At 42.3% G+C, this 15,974-nt stretch overlaps 1 protein-coding gene across 5 annotated transcripts in view; it reads right to left on the reverse strand.

Annotated features, from left to right (window-relative positions):
• Positions 1-623: 623 nt before the first annotated feature.
• LOC120919568 (embryonic polyadenylate-binding protein-like) overlaps positions 624-15,974 on the reverse strand; it is a 154,664-nt gene continuing 139,313 nt past the window's right edge. For 4 of the 5 annotated variants that reach the window (XM_040331776.1, XM_040331779.1, XM_040331777.1 and 1 more), the window contains 3 exons: positions 8,415-8,505; positions 3,193-3,323; positions 624-1,457 (listed from right to left, as the gene is read on the reverse strand). In XM_040331776.1, coding sequence (XP_040187710.1) covers positions 1,377-1,457; positions 3,193-3,323; positions 8,415-8,505 — 303 coding nt within the window. In that variant the 3' untranslated portion in view covers positions 624-1,376. Of the gene's footprint in view, positions 1,458-3,192; positions 3,324-8,414; positions 8,506-15,974 lie in introns of those variants that run through there. The other variant, XM_040331778.1, reaches the window with a different exon arrangement.

A 15,974-nucleotide genomic window follows, 5' to 3' on the forward strand; every position in this document is an offset into this window, starting at 1 on the left:
GTGTACAACCACTTTAACATTAATGCAATCACCACGTAAAGTATCAACTCAGATACTAGTGACAATGGTGTCCCCCTAGTGGCAGAAATGCATATTTCTCTTGTTTGAAAACTGCATTGAGGAGTACAGTGTTACTTGAATTGTATTCCAGGATTTATTTTAAGCTGAGAGAACTTATAACTTACATAAAGTCTCAGACGTCTTTCTTTACAAAAGGTTTATTGGCTGCAAGCACTTGTACAGACATGGGTAGCCAACAAAGACCACAAAAAAGACAGATAGCAAAATGCAGGCACTGGCTATAAAGAACAGCAAAAATACTGCCAAATCAGGCACAATTGAACATATACAAAAAAAGGCAGTCTTGCATACATCAGTGAGGAAGAAACACAACATATAGTAAAACACCAGTATGCAAAACGTTATTCAAGGGGGAGGTCAGGTTAATTAGAAACTGCCAGTACCAGTAGATATCTTACCATCAAAAAATAAATAAAAAATCAGAGGGGTACCAAAGAAATAAGGAAAGAAATATGTAATTAAGATCTTCATGTTATATATATATACACACCTTGTCAAATATAATATTTATCATTGTAAAAATATATTTAACTTTTTTTTTCTGGAAAACCCCAACCAAACGGCTTTGAGAAAAAAAAAAAAATTCCCCAATGTTTCTGTTTTCTTCCCATCTCTAAGTGTCTCCCATTGTAGCCAACATGTACATGGATGAGGTGGAAGAGTCTTGGACTCATTCAGGGGAGCAGCAAGTCTCTTGGTTCAAGTATATGGATGATACGTGGCTCAGAGAAGCTAAAAAACATCTTCAACATTACAGAACAAGTCCATCTGAACTACTAGCTGCACCACAACTTGGATAAACGAGAGTTATCAGAGGCTGGGGGACTGGCCTTGCAGTGCAGTACCATAGGCTCAGGAAAGTAAAACTGCTCTGCCCAGTGCCCTAGACATAAATGGGCATTTAACCCTAGCAGTGCTGGGGCAACCCCAATGCAAAGAAGGATTTTTACTTTCCCCGGAGTTAAGCTTTAAAAAAAAAAGTCCATTCTACTACAATCTAAAAAACAGGCAACACAATTATTTTAAACAATAAACACAACTTTGCATTTGCAAGTTTTTATTTAATGCAGAAAAAAAGACAAAGAACAAAAACTAGAACCTAAATTAAATACATATAGTTAGAACTTTCTTTATAGTTATATGTAATTTACGTAACTTTACACAACATTGACACACATAAAAACAAACAAAACAGTCGTTTCTTCTGTGAAGACATTCGCTCCTCTTCTCTTGTGAATTTTATACAACGTGTACATAAGTTATTAGTCAACTTATATCTTCTTATAGTCTGGACGTTACAGGAGGACCTGGGTACAGGCTTGAAGGGCTCCTTCCTTAGCATGGTGTGCTTGCAGGACAGCAACAGCTTCCTCAACCTGATATGAAATGCATTTTAGCAAAGAAATCATCATGTAAGAAAAGCTCTATAATATGTACATTTTTAGGTATGTATTGATTGCTCCGGTGCAAAGCTCAGTCATGTGCTGCAATCGCATCAACCAATTACAAATAAGCTTTCATTAAAACGGCAAGCTCACTCAACTATGATATACCCTTTATTGTAACAACTCCTTTTTTTAAGAGATGAGAACTGTAAATACCAGAAAATAATGATCATTAAAGAAGATCTATCATTCTATTTTACAGTTCTGGGAAAATGGAGTACTTTGTCCTCGCTGCTTTTTAACACTAGTTATGAGTACCAACCTGCCCCCCCTCCCTTCTTGCCATGGCAGATCCGACAACAACTTTAAAGATGATTGATTCTTAGCTGCATCTTATTTTGGCTTTGAACGCTTTCCTAAGACAAGCAATGGCAAGAGGAATGAAGTGGTGGACACGCCCCTCTTTTGCATTCCTCTTGCCATTGCTTGTCTAGAAAAGTGTTCACAGCCAAAACAAGCTGCAGCTTTAAATCAACCCATTTCCTTCAAAGGTGTTGCCTGATTGGGGGCTTTGTTAGAAAGATTTCCTGTCAACATCACAGCGACAATAGTTTCTTCCTGTCAACATCACAGTGACAATAGTTTCTTCCAACCGAAGGGCACCAATTTTTGTTTGCATCTCTGTTGCAGATTTTCCACTCACTTTTCGTCTGATTAAACAGTTGTCACTGTAATAGATATGGCTGGACATAAGCTCTAATGCCGCATACACACGATCGTATTTTCCGTCGGAAAAACCTTGGATGGTTTTTCCGACGGAATTCCGCTCAAGCTTGCATACACACGGTCACACAAAAGTTCTCGGGAACTTTTGGCCATCAAGAACGCAGTGACGTACAACACTACGACGAGCCGGGAAAATGAAGTTCAATGCTTCTGAGCATGCATCAAATTGTTTCCGAGCATGCGTCGGAATTTTGCGCATCGGAATGGCTACAGAATATAATTTTTTTTCCGTCTGAAAATTTGAGAACCAGGTCTCAATCTTTTGTTGGCAGAAATTCCGACAGCAAATGTCAGATGGAGCCTACACACGATCGGAATTTCTGTTCAAAAACTCACATCGGACTATTCTTGTTGGAATTTCCGATCGTGTGTATGGGACATAAGGCCTAATACAACCAAATGGGACACCATGCAGCTGGTCTATAATAATGGTGATAGACACCGTGTGGTGCCGGTCTTTGGCAGAACTTTGCTTTAAGTCTTAAAAAGTTTAAATGAAATGTGCCAAAACATTGCAAGCCTACACATTTTATTTTAAACCTTCAAATGCCAATTGTTTTTTGATTACAGACTGTTGGTGGTATGTTTTGATCGATTTAATTGTTTTTTGCGCTTGATGGTAATTGAAATAGGACAAAAGTTGTCCAGTGCATGATCAGTGCCAAGATAGCAGTGGGGAACTGTATGCATCAGCCATTTACTAACTGAATTAATGCAGCAGAGCAGTCTGAAGGTGCAAAGAGAGAAGCATTGTCGCCCGAGTCAGCTTACATGTACCTTCCATGTAAATCAAGGCAATGCAGTTGGTCATATTGATCCTGGCTGGCTACCTATTTCTTGAGGTTGCTGACCTCTGACTTGCCATTACCTGGCTTTCAGAAGAAAGCATCCATCAGTCTAGGTTTCCTTTAAAGTGTTAATCGAATGAAGAGATTCATACCTTTAAATGAAGAGATTCTGGAGATTCCAGCATGTGCAGTAGTTCAGAATTGTCTATCTCCAGTAACATGCCTGTGATCTTTCCAGCAAGTGCTGCATGCATGCCGTGTATCATGGGATAAAGCCGTTCACCTGTAGACACATGATTAATACGGTTCATATTATGTACTATTTAAAAAAAAAAAAAAAAAAAAACGACACTTCAAAAAGGTAAACTTTCCCTTGGCATTACACAAAACACACACACCTCTTTGGCCAAGCTGTCTTCAGCAAGCCAAAATAAATGAGGTCAGACTGGACCTTCAGGGCTTGTTCACTATGCTAATTGTGGGCAGAAACGGCTTCCATGTTAAATCCAAATCTTCTTAAGACATACTAACAATATAGGGAGAACTTGACTGGTTATAAATTGATAGAATTTTTTGATAGGTCCTTGCACTACATGGATGTTGGTACATATAAAAGGATTCTACCGATACGGTTACGCGCAAGGCCCGATTGATGGAAGCAAAAATCTGGATTTAGGGTCTTCGGACCGGCCATATATTACTCTTTTTTTTCATTCAACCCACAGATTGAAAAAAAAAAAAAAAAAAAAAAAAAAAGAAGGTGGATGGGGGAATCCTCCCGCTGTGGCTGTGTGTTTAGACAGGGGGGAGTTCCCTGCTGTCAGAATACAATGATTAGTGCTGCCAGCTATTGATCAGGACAAAACCTCAATCCAAATATGCCTGGCTATTGTCCAAGTACAAAGTAGTTGTACACTGCCCCATATCCAGAGGCATAGCTTGAAGCTTGTGGGCCCCCGATGCAAAAGTTGACCTGGCCCCCCCCCCACTACTTTCACTTTGTGTGAAGATACACCCACAGCACGCCAAGATACTCAAAGTGGCTTAAGAGTTTTGAATTCCCAGAGTTCCTCCTTACATTAGAGGACAGGGATCACCGCTGGAGAATCAGAGGACAGGGACTCCTGGCATGTTACTTGGCAGAGCTCATTTCCCTATCCCAGCACTGTATACAGCTCCCCCCACACTACACAGGGCTGAAATCACATTTCTTTACACAGTCTGTCAGCCTTCACAGGGTGTTTCTGGCTTTTATGTTGCTGTTCTGACTTGAAACAGCAACTGTGAAATTCTCTGGTCGGAACAGTGTAGTTGCAGTAGGAAGATACACCTTGTACAGATTGTGGTTAACTGGCTTTGTTGTAAAGGAATGCGATTTGTGATTTCAGCGCTGCGGAGGAGGAACGGTATAGAGTGATAGAGTGCTATAATGGGAAAGGAGCTGATCAGCTAGGCATAGCATCCAGGGCGGAGGGGGTGGTCAGGGGGCTTTGTGGGGGGGCGCAACTTAGATGGGGGAGGGGGGGAGTCATGTGACAAAATCTGGAGTCTGCAGACCCTAAGGAGGTGGTAAGGGATTTGTTTTATCAATTTCAGAAGGTTTCTCTGTCAGTGTTGGCATGTGTTGGGGGAAAGTCACCTCCCGGAGGTTTGTGTCTTTTCCCCAGTTGACAGGGAAGTGGGGTAAGCGTACATCCCCGGGTGGGGTACAGAGAATCCCAGCTAATGACTAGGAGACAATGAGCAGTGTCTTACCTCACCAGTGACATTGGTCCCATTGTGGCTACAGGACAGACTCCTCTTAAAGTGGAGGTTCACCCTAAAAAAAATTCTAACAATACATTGAGAAGACTGATTACACTGCGGGTATGCTGTTTTTTTTTTTTTCCGTACATACCTCGTTATCGCCGTTTCATCCCTCGGCTTCCGGGTATGATTCTTGCTGGACTGGGCGTTCCTAGTTGATTGACGTTCCTCCGACCGGCGCATACTGCGCGTCACGACTTTCCGACAGAAGCCGAACGTCATTGCGCAGGCGCTGTATAGAGTCGGCTCTATATGGCGCCTGCGCAGCGACGTTGGGCTTCTTTCGGAAAGTCGTGACGCGCAGTATGCGTCGGTCGGAGGAACGTCAATCAACTAGGAACGCCCAGACCCACAAAAATCATACCCGGAAGCCGAGGGATGAAACGGCGATAACGAGGTATGTACAAAAAAAAAAACCAGCATACCCGCAGTGTAATCAGTCTTCTCAATGTATCATTAGAATTTTTTTTTAGGGTGAACCTCCACTTTAACTTGCTGAGCTTGGGTACCATTCCATGCACACAGCACAGACACTTCCCCCATTCTGGGCTTTCCTCACCCCATGCTCCTCTCCATTCAGGAAATGTCTCACAGCTTCTCCCCAGCCAATGAAAACGGAGGGATGTGGAAGGCAAAGTGGAAGCCCAGTACTGGAGCCTAGCTGTGGGGCCCTAGGGCAGATTGGAGCTGGACTTTGTGGAGGATATAATATGACAGGGAGGGTTCAGGGGCCCCCTGAAGCTAGGGGTGGGGATGCGATTGTGACCCCTGCAACCCCTTACGCTCATGCCCATATCAGAGATTACGATTTTTTGACTTACAATAAAATCCTTTTCTTGGAGAACATTAAAGGAAAATATTGATTTTGTCAGATTAATGGTTGAACACCCAGTAGGATTGGCACCTCATCCCAGAGAGAAAATGGATTAAATGAGGAGGGATTTTGACGGTGCATATTGTATATAATGGATGAGAAAAATGTGTGTATTCGGATAAAATAAATTATTTTATTAAATATAAAATTAAAAAGCGTAGACAAAGACCATGTTGTCCAAGAATATACAGTGGTTCATACAATAGGTAGTCATACAGGTAAAGATCGAATTTTTGGAATTCATATACTATCCCGACATGTTTCGCAGAGTCGCTTCATCAAGGGATATACAAATTAAATGAACAAATTTATGAAACTATACAAAAATAAAAAAAACAAAACAAAGTGACAAAGATTTTAGTATACAACATCATTATGAATAGGAGTGAGTCAGAGTACCACCAGGTCAGTCTCAAGGCTTGCTTACCCCGTAATATAGTCCACCAATAATAACCACTGTCAAAAATCAGGATTCCTCTTTGGGTATATGTTTACATGTCGGAATAGTATACAAATTCAAAACAATTTTTTATTTACCTGTATGACCACCTATTGTATGAACCCCTGTATATTCTTGGGCAACATGGTCTTTGTCTACGCTTTTTAATTTTATATTTAATAAAATAATTTTATCTGAATACACAACTTATTCTCATCATTATATACAATATATACAACCCATCAGGTTGGACGGAGAGTGTCAGTGCAGTCATTTTCAGATCTCTCCAGAGATGTTCAATTGGGTTCAAGTCAGGGCTCTGGCTGGGCCACGCAAGGACATTCACAGAGTTGTCCCATAGCCACTCCTTTGTTATCTTGGCTGTGTGCTTAGGATAGTCGTCTTGAATCTTTGCCCCAATCTGAGGTCCAGAGCAGATTTTCATCCAGGATGTCTCTGTAAATTGCTGCATTCATCTTTCCCTTGATCCTGACTAGTCTCCCAGTTCCTGCCAATGAAAAACCTCCCCACGGCATGATGCTGCCACCACCATGCTTCACTGTAGGGATGGAATTGGCCAGGTGATGAGTGGTTCCTGGTTTCCTCCAGACATGATGCTTGCCATTCAGGCCAAAGAGTTACATTTTTGTTTCATCAGACCACACAATTTGTTTCTCATGGTCTGAGAGTCCTTCAGGTGCCTTTTGGTAAACTCCAGATAGGCTGTCATGTGCCTTTTACTGAGGAGTGGCTTTCGTCTGGCCATTCTACAATACAGGCCTGATTAGTGGAGTGCTGCAGAGATGGTTGTTCCTTCTGGAAGGTTCTCCTCTCTCCAGAGAAATGCTGGAGCTCTGTCAGAGTGACCAACGGGCTCTTGGTCACCCCCCTGACTAAGACCCTTTTCTCCTGATAGCTCAGTTTGGCTGCGCGGTCTGCTCTAAGAAGAGTCCTGGTGTTTTCAAGCTTCTTCCATTTACGGATGATGGAGGCCAATGTGCTCATTGGGACCTTCAATGCTGCAGAATTTTTTTCTGTACCCTTCCCCAGGTCTGTGCCTCCTTGGACTTCATGGCTTGGTTTGTGCTCTGACATACACTGCTAAATATATAGACAGGTGTGTGCCTTTCCAAATCATGTCCAATCAACTGAATTTACCACAGGTGGACTCCAATCAAGTTGTAGAAACATCTCAAGGATGATCAGTGGAAACGGGATGCACCCGAGTTACATTTTGAATGTCAAAGACTGTGAATACTTATGTACATGCGATTTTTTGTTTTTTATTTTTAAGAAATTGTCAAAGATTTTAAACAAACTTCTTTCACAATGTCATTATGGGTTATGTTTTTTGAGAAAAATAATGAATTTAATCCATTTTGGAATAAGGCTGTAACATAACAAAATGCTGAAAAAGTGAAGCGCTCTGAATACTTTCCGAATGCACTGTATTGCTTTTTTTCCCAAGCGTAATTTGCACTGTTGTGATCTGCGGGTTATATATTTGTATTCTCATATGTTGGACTCTGCGCTACCTCAGATCTTCTATGAGCAAAGGTAACCAGTGGGAGCCTTGAAAAAACTGTTGTGGTATCACCAACATAAGTGCTTGATCACCGACTGTCTAAAATATACCCAAGCAAACAAACTCTCAGTTTCCCAATATTAATTGTTTCATAGCTAGTGTGAGCCTGAAGATACGGTGTTTCCCTGAAAATAAGACCTACCCTGAAAATAAGACCTATCATTATTTTCCAGGAGGGCTGCAGTATAAGCCCTACCCCGAAAATAAGCCCTAGTTTAAAATGCTTGTTAAATCCTATAATTCACTCTATTACAGTAATATATAATGTACAATGTTTGTGTTTCTGTAATATAATTACAGGGAACAGTCCAGGCGGGTCACAGAAGTGCAGATCGGTGCTATAATGAAGATATTTGGCACAATTATATTACAGAAATACACAAATTGTACATTATATACTACTGTAATAGAGTAGATTATAGGATTTAACAAGCATTTTTACTTCGTTCACACTGGGGATTCCTGACAGGCAGGGGGAGAGAGGGAGAGAAGGCAGCACATTGCATGGTAAGACCTACCCTGAAAATAAGCCCTACTGTGTCTTTTATTGCCAAAATTAATATAAAACCAAGGCTTATTTTCGGGGTAACACGGTAGCCAACGGTTCTATTTTGGTATCAACTGCAATACATTTCAGCCAATGAAAGTATGGACGCAAAACTATACAAACCGAGCATTTGCTTCTGTTCTTGTGGCGGGGCTCCCGCGAGAATAGATGCCGTTAGTGGTTCTTCTTGCATTTGGATAACCGGTTCTGCGACCTATGGAGGAACCAAAAAAAAAAAACATTTTTTTTATAGGATTCTCACAAAGTATGGCTATGAAAGAATCGATGGATCATGGATTACAGTCATTTTTTGAAAACATCAAAAAAACAATATTCTAATATTAAAGCGGGGGTTCACCCAAAAAAAAAAAAAAAATTTAATTGCATCTAGCAGATCCAGCATGTTAAGGACATTACATTTCGGCATTTTTTTTTTCTCGGTACATACCTTTATATCCTGATGTTGTCCAGGGCTTCCGGGTTCCGATGACTGCGTGACTGGGCGTTCCTATCCTTCCGTTCGATGATTGACGTCTTGTGAAACAGGTGACCTGTCGCACAACGCGCGTCACCAGACGTCGGGAAAGAGCTGAGCTGCGAGTCGGCACTATACGGCGCCTGCGCAGTCAGCTCTACATGGCGGGCGCAGTATAGTGCCGACTCTTAGCTCGGGTATTTCAGGAAATCTGGTGACGCGCGTTGTGCGACAGGTCACCTGTTTCACAAGCCGTCAATCATCCAACGAAAGGATAGGAACGCCTAGTCCCGCAAGCATCAAAAGCCTGAGGCAGGGATAGGAACGCCCAATCCCGGAGTCGTCAGAACGTGGACACCCTGGACAAAATCCGGATATAAAGGCAAGTACAGAGCAAAAAAAAAAAAAAAAACTGCCGAAATGTAATGTCCTTACTATTGTACTTTTTAATGTAAAAAAAAACGTTTTTAGGGTGAACCTCCACTTTAAGTTTCTCATCTATAAAAGTAAAAAAAAAAAAAGCACATCAGCCTTTGTTTTTAACTCTTACATTTCTTTATAATTTGCAATGCCGTTCTAATATTTCTTATGGCAATTTATGTTAAGATCCATAGGTGTATCACAGGGCCAGTCACAGAGTCAGTCCAGGCTCGGGCAAGATCGCGTCAATGAAGTCGGGATCCGACTACATGCCTGGACTAGTGTTTTGCCGAAATCTCCTACCCACAAAAATCTCCAACCATGTCATTTCCGGTGACATTCCAGCAGCAATAAACGGAGATCTGGACAAGTTGGCTGTTTTGACAGAAAGTTGTCACCGGCTTAGAGACGGCCATGTTGTTGGTTAGTATCTGGCGGACCAACAATGTCCACTCATTATATGGTGTACCGTAGTGTACACGCTGCCGCTGTTCCGTCAAAACAGCCAGCTTGTGGTTGGAGATATTGACGAGTTGGAATTTTCGGCAGAACACCGGCACCCAGCCTCTCAGCGAGCCTGAGCCAGCAGCTTCTGTCCCCTCTACAGCGTCAGCAACGGGTGCGGGGGTTGCTGGCAACTTGGGGGGCGACGACGGACTGGCAGAGCACATTAACTCACAGACACCAGCTCTCTGCTCAGGGGGCCCTGAGTACTGAGCGAACATTGGCGTTTGATCGCTCAGTTCTCAGTGTTAGAGCCAGCGGAGGACCGATGCTGCTTCCACCTAGGTAAGGATCATTCAGAAAAAAAAGAAAAACAAACTCCATACTTCTCTTTTTAATTACAATGCAGCAAATAAAAAAAATTATAATAGCAATATTACTTCGTAGAACACGAATAACGATAGGTAAAATTCTGAACGACAATATACTTGCTTATGCAAGTGATTGATGCTCATACAGTAAAAGAAAATGTCATCCTCTTCCGAGCTTCAGAGACTTAGTCTGCACCCCGCTGTGATCTAGATCGGGATTCATGCCAAGCATTGGTAAACTATGTGTTGGGCACCAGGGCTGTGGGGACCATTTGATATTACATCACTGACCCCAACCAGATACATTTCTCCAAAAAAAGTAGTGCAGAAGGAAGATACATGAAATTGGAAGCTGAAAAACAACTAGTTTGAGCAGCATTTTGATGAAAAAAAAAAATAAAAAAGATCACAAGAAACAACTGTATAAAGATGCATTCTTATAAAACAGTGATGGTTTCTGAGAAAATACCTGTTACTTTAATCATAATACAAAGCTCCAATTTTAACTCAAGTCTTATACCCTTTTAATTTGCATGAAATCAGATAGGGCCTTGTACTACATCATGGGTGCTCAACCTGTATCCTCCATCTTTAGCAGAACTACAAGTCCCATAAGGCATTGCAAAGCTGATCGTTACAAGTATGACCCAAAGGCATGATGGGAATTGTAGTTTGGCAACAGCTGGAGCACCCATGTACTACACAATTGAAGGTAAATCTAAAGGAAACTGAAGAAAAGTGTATATTGTATAACCAGCAACATCTTCAGCAGATATGCTACCAAAGCAAGTTCTTAAGCACTGTACACACAGGCAGAAGGTCGGGAGACTTTTGTTGGTTAAAAAAAAAAAAAAAAAACGGCCGTCATTCTGCCCGTGTGCATATCGGTCTGTCCGACAGAAGTTATCCGTTTGGCTGGCTTCTGACAGGCACGCATGCTGGAAAACCAGCAGCCGACCGACTCCCCATCAGCACTCTCAGCCAATGGCGGAGAGCGTTGATCGGAGTATTCTGGCCTATTGGCTGTCCCGTATTCAGAACACAACAGCTTAGCAGGGGAGATCGTTGAACTAACTCTGCATAGTTAGTATAGCGCCTCCGACCGGAGCCGACTTTTTTTTTTTTTTCGTTCAACCTGGCTTTAGTTTTACTGTTCGGTGTCGTGACTTGCAGGCTAAACTACATGGTTGATTTAAATCTCTTGCTAATGATTAAGCCTCTTGTTGGCAATTGCCTAAATAGAATGGCATTTTTTTTTTAGTGCCGTGTAAACAAAGTGGCTGCCAAAAAGAGGTTGTATTGTTCAGTACTAAGGAGATAAAAATTGACAGAGTGGCTTAGCTTTAAAGTAGAAGTCCAACGTATATACAGTGGAACCTCTGTTTACATGCAACATGGTTAACAAGCATTTTGAAAGATGAGCAACTTTTTTTTTAAATGTCTGACTCCGTTTGCGAGTGTTGTCTCGCAAAACAAGCAGAATTCAAGCTAATGGGGTGTGCAGTATTTGGCCTGATGTGCGGGGGCGCCGGAGCAGAGCCGATCGGAAATACTCAGGTTTTTCTGAGGTCAGCCGAGCTGTCCTCGTGCCTTTCCGAGTCTCTCTGGCGCCCCCCACCTCTGGCCACATGTGGTATTGCATGCCAATCAAGTCAATGCGGAACTAATTATTTTAGTTTCCATTGACTTCTATGGGGAAACTTGCTTTGATATGCAAGTGCTTTGGATTACGAGAATTCTCCTGGAATGGATTATGCTTGTAATCCAAAGTTCAACTGTATATGTATATATGTATGTATATATATATATATATATATATATATATATATATATATATATATATATATATATATATATATATAATAGGTTTGCTGTGTGAATGGGAACACGAACATACAGTTTTCCCAAATTTGACTGCAAAAGTGACACTACCCTTTAAAGCTGACCATATAAGGCTTGAATTTCAGCTAAACTGAGCGAAATTTAGACCATTGGTGGCCCTGTCAGCATCACCCAGCTTGGCAAAAATAAAGTTTAAGCCTAGGTTCACACTGCTGCGAATTCAAAATCGCGGTAAAATGCGCGATTTTACCGCGATTTCGGCCACAATTTAATGTAAATCGCGGCCCGAAATCGCAAAAAGTAGTACAGGAACTACTTTTTGAAATCGCAGATGCGGCGTCGCACTGATAAGGACAGTGCCATTGCCGACAATTGCCGCCGATTTGAGATGCGATTTGACATGTCAAATCGCATCTCAAATCGTTCCAAATCGTACCCAGTGTGAACCAGGGCTAAAACTGATTTAGGCTAGTGGAAAATTATTAATCTTATTCCATCGCATTAACTATTTGAGTACCATGTTGCATGGCAAGTCTGACAATCTATTCTCCTAGTTCCATAGCTCAGTTGGTTTACCGTGCAAAATTATCAACAGTGAATGACGTTCCTGTTTAGAAACCAGTGATTCAATCAGTAGTGGTGAAATTGCAACCTCCAGCCTTGCCTAGCCCTTGAGCTGATTGGTGCTTTTATAAATTAACCAGTACTCCACTTTAGTGCTGTCTAAGTGCATACACCACTGGATGTCCTGAATTATTATTTACATTTTTTGCACTTATTGTAGTAAAACCCTTTTCTTGCAGTCTATTAAGGGACACAGAAAAAGTCTTTAAACTCTGGGTTATAATGCTGCCTACAGGAAAAGGCACTGGCCCACAATGAAAACTGTACACAGCCCAGGATAACCCCTCACCCCACCAGCATGAATCAGTTTACTAGAAAAATCAGCATCAAGAACATACAGAGTGGTTGGCCCTGTGTCACTTAATGAAGCTTCAAAAAACTTTTTTACAGAAGGCACAAAATCGCTTCCTATCCAGTCATTGACACTGCCCAGGCATAGCTACAGGAAGCAGAAAATGTATCCATGGGATGGAAACTCTGATTCGTACCAAAATTAAGTATGCCTTCCACAGTTAATGATAGACTTTGTGAGAAGTAGATTTCCTACTTTTAAGCATCGTAGGAATCTTAGTGGAACCTTCACTTCAAAAGCCATGGTAATAAAGACAGTGACCGCAATGCATGATCGAAATCCATCCTTTGAACAGCAGGTCCTGATGATCTGGTAGAGCCCATGTGGTTGAGGCCAAGAGGTCCACATTCAACATCCCCATCTGCGGCACAGGAGCCTGTAACAAGCAACTCCCGGATCCCAGGTCCAGATGCTTTCAGATGAGGAAGTCTGCCTGCCAATTGTCTACATCTGAAATGTGCGAGACAAAGTGGTGACTATGGAGAGAAAAAAAACGGGAACACTGTCACCATGAGTGAAAGTAAAGCCATCATTACAAATGCCGACATGTCGGAGATGCAGCAGGACGCGGTTGAGTGTGCCGCCCAAGCCCAAGAGAAGTACAACATCGATCAAGATGTTTCCAATCCCATTGAGATTGGAAAAAGCAAGTGCAATTGTTAAAGTCTTTGTGTCCTTAGGAGTCTTAAATGGCAAACGGCTGAAAAAAGCACTGGCAAAAACAGGCTAAAATTTCTCTAGTTTATCAATGGCGAGCACAGCATCAACAAGAGTTGAAATGGTAAGAACGGTAGACTGCCCCTGCAATCACAGTCCGCAAAGAACTAGGTAATCTGGGTCAAAATCTTGCATGATCATGATAAACACCTCAGTCAAGAAGGGAGAAGGCCTCACTAAGGCTCGATTCACATCTATGCATGTTGCTTTTGAGCGTTTTCTGCAGTGCATTTTGCGGTGCTTGCCGTGTTTTTGGACATGCCTTTTTTTTTTTACACTGTATCTAGCTGGTTGATAAGGAGGGGGCCAGGAAGCCGGCCGCAGCGTCTTTAACAACCGATGAGTCATAAGCGGTCAGCGGCTTCCCGCTGAATGTATATAAAAAAAAAGAATTGGCGGCAAATAAAATAAAAGATAGAGAAAATAAAAACAGCGTGGGGCCCCACCCCCCGGTCCATACCAGGCCCTTTGATTTGGAGGGGACCCCCCACACCATATTATTTTTTTTTATTTAAATGGCATGGGGTCCCCCCAAAACCCATACCAGACCCTTATCCGAGCATGCAGCCCGGCAGATCAGGAAAAAGTGGGGACGAGCGAGTAACTCCCCCCCCCCAGAACCATACCAGGCCACATGCGGACATTGTTAAAAACAACAGTAGACAGCTTTTGACAAGTATTTTATTAAAGCGGTTGTAAACCCAAAAAATGTTTAAAAAAAAAAAAAAAACCTGCAAGACAAAGGCATAATGAGCAGGGGAATGGGTAGGGGTACAATACCCCATACGCATTCACATGGGGGGCGGGATCTGTGAGCCCCCCCTTGTTAAAGGGGGTTTCCAAATTCAAATATGCCACCCGCCCGCAGACCCTGACAACCACCGGGCAAGGGTCGGTGTCCCCATCAACATGTTGAGGGCATGCGGACTGGAATGGTTCAGGAAGGGGGGGGGGCTTGCTCGTCCCCTCACTTTCCTGACCTGCTAGGCTGCGTGCTCGCATAAGGGTCTGGTATGGATTTTTTTTTAAACCTCCGAATCCATACTAGACCCAAGGGCCTGGTATCAACCAGCTAGATACAGTATAAAAAATAAAAATAAAAAAACCCGCAAATCACTGCAAAATTGCAGTAAAAACGTGGTACTTGCGTTTTGGATGCGGGTCCATTAAATTCAATTACATGCAAAACGCTGCTTTTTGCGGGAAAAAAAATCCCCAACCCTTTCCAAAAACGCAGAGGCACAAACATGCATTGATGTGGACATGTTCCATAGGAACCCATGTTAAAAAATTTCCCTGCATTTCTTCAAAACTCATTAGTGTGAATCGAGACCTTAAAGGCCTTGTCTGAATAGCAGAAACCTGTGCGTAATGGCAGATAGTCACTGAGGTCTAAAGGACCATTGCAGAGATAACACACGTCTACATAATGTACTGGTAAATCTGCACTTGTGTTTGGCTGACAGGAGAAACTTCAAAGAATTTAGGGCTGTCACCAAAAATCTGTAGAAAAGATGTCCATCCTCCTAGGACACTAGAAAACAACTAAGGCATGCTGGTAGTGGGATGGGTTACCCTAGTTGCCTAGCGTTTGCCCATCCTCCTGTAGGTGGAGGTATCACCCAAAGGCCCAAAAAGGATGGGAAAGACCATTTCTTTTATCCCCCCCAGTCGCTTATTCAGATTTAGTTTATTACTGGGACTTTAGTTGCTCTGACTTCACAGCTGCCAATGAGGTCACTCATTTGACAAAGATAGCAATGGCTTAAACTTAAAGGGATTGTAAACCTGAGTCACGGAATTTGAGCAAAGCATATATCTGCAGTGTTTAGTTATCTCTCGCCAAAGCTCTAAGTGTGGTTTCCCTCTTGTGCTTTGTTCCTCTGTTATCAGCAGGAGAAGTTTTCCCCACACATGAGATAACTGTGTCGGCAGGGGGCTCAGAACAGAGCTGGTCTATTCACAACATGGTTCTGCTGTGTGGAGGAGGGTGCGTTCCTTTCCTCCAATCAGCTCTCACAGACTATTACTACAGTCTCTCCTCCCTCTTCTCTGTGCTGCTGACCGACGAAGAAAGATTTTTAACACAATCTGCACTCTGGAAGGGGTGTAGAGATGGGAAGACTGCAGGATTAACAAGTAACACTTATGTAGGAGAATTTGTTTAATCCCTGTGAATCATTTGAGGCTGTTCACTTCACTGGGTATATGTGAGAATTTACATTCACTTTAAGTCAGCCACAAACTGATTGAATCTTGGCCGGTTCAGCAAGGACCAGCTGAGATTTGAACCATGCATGGGTATTCTTATTGTACCCAACTCAAACAATGAACTGACCTGGGTATGACCAGCATGTAGGATTTTTAGGATGCGATTATTAAAAGAAAAGTAGGTTTATTTTTTTCATTATTCATACTTACCTAGATGGATGCAGTTG

Source organism: Rana temporaria, chromosome 12, assembly GCF_905171775.1.
Source record: "Rana temporaria chromosome 12, aRanTem1.1, whole genome shotgun sequence".
NCBI classification, from domain to species: domain Eukaryota; kingdom Metazoa; phylum Chordata; class Amphibia; order Anura; family Ranidae; genus Rana; species Rana temporaria.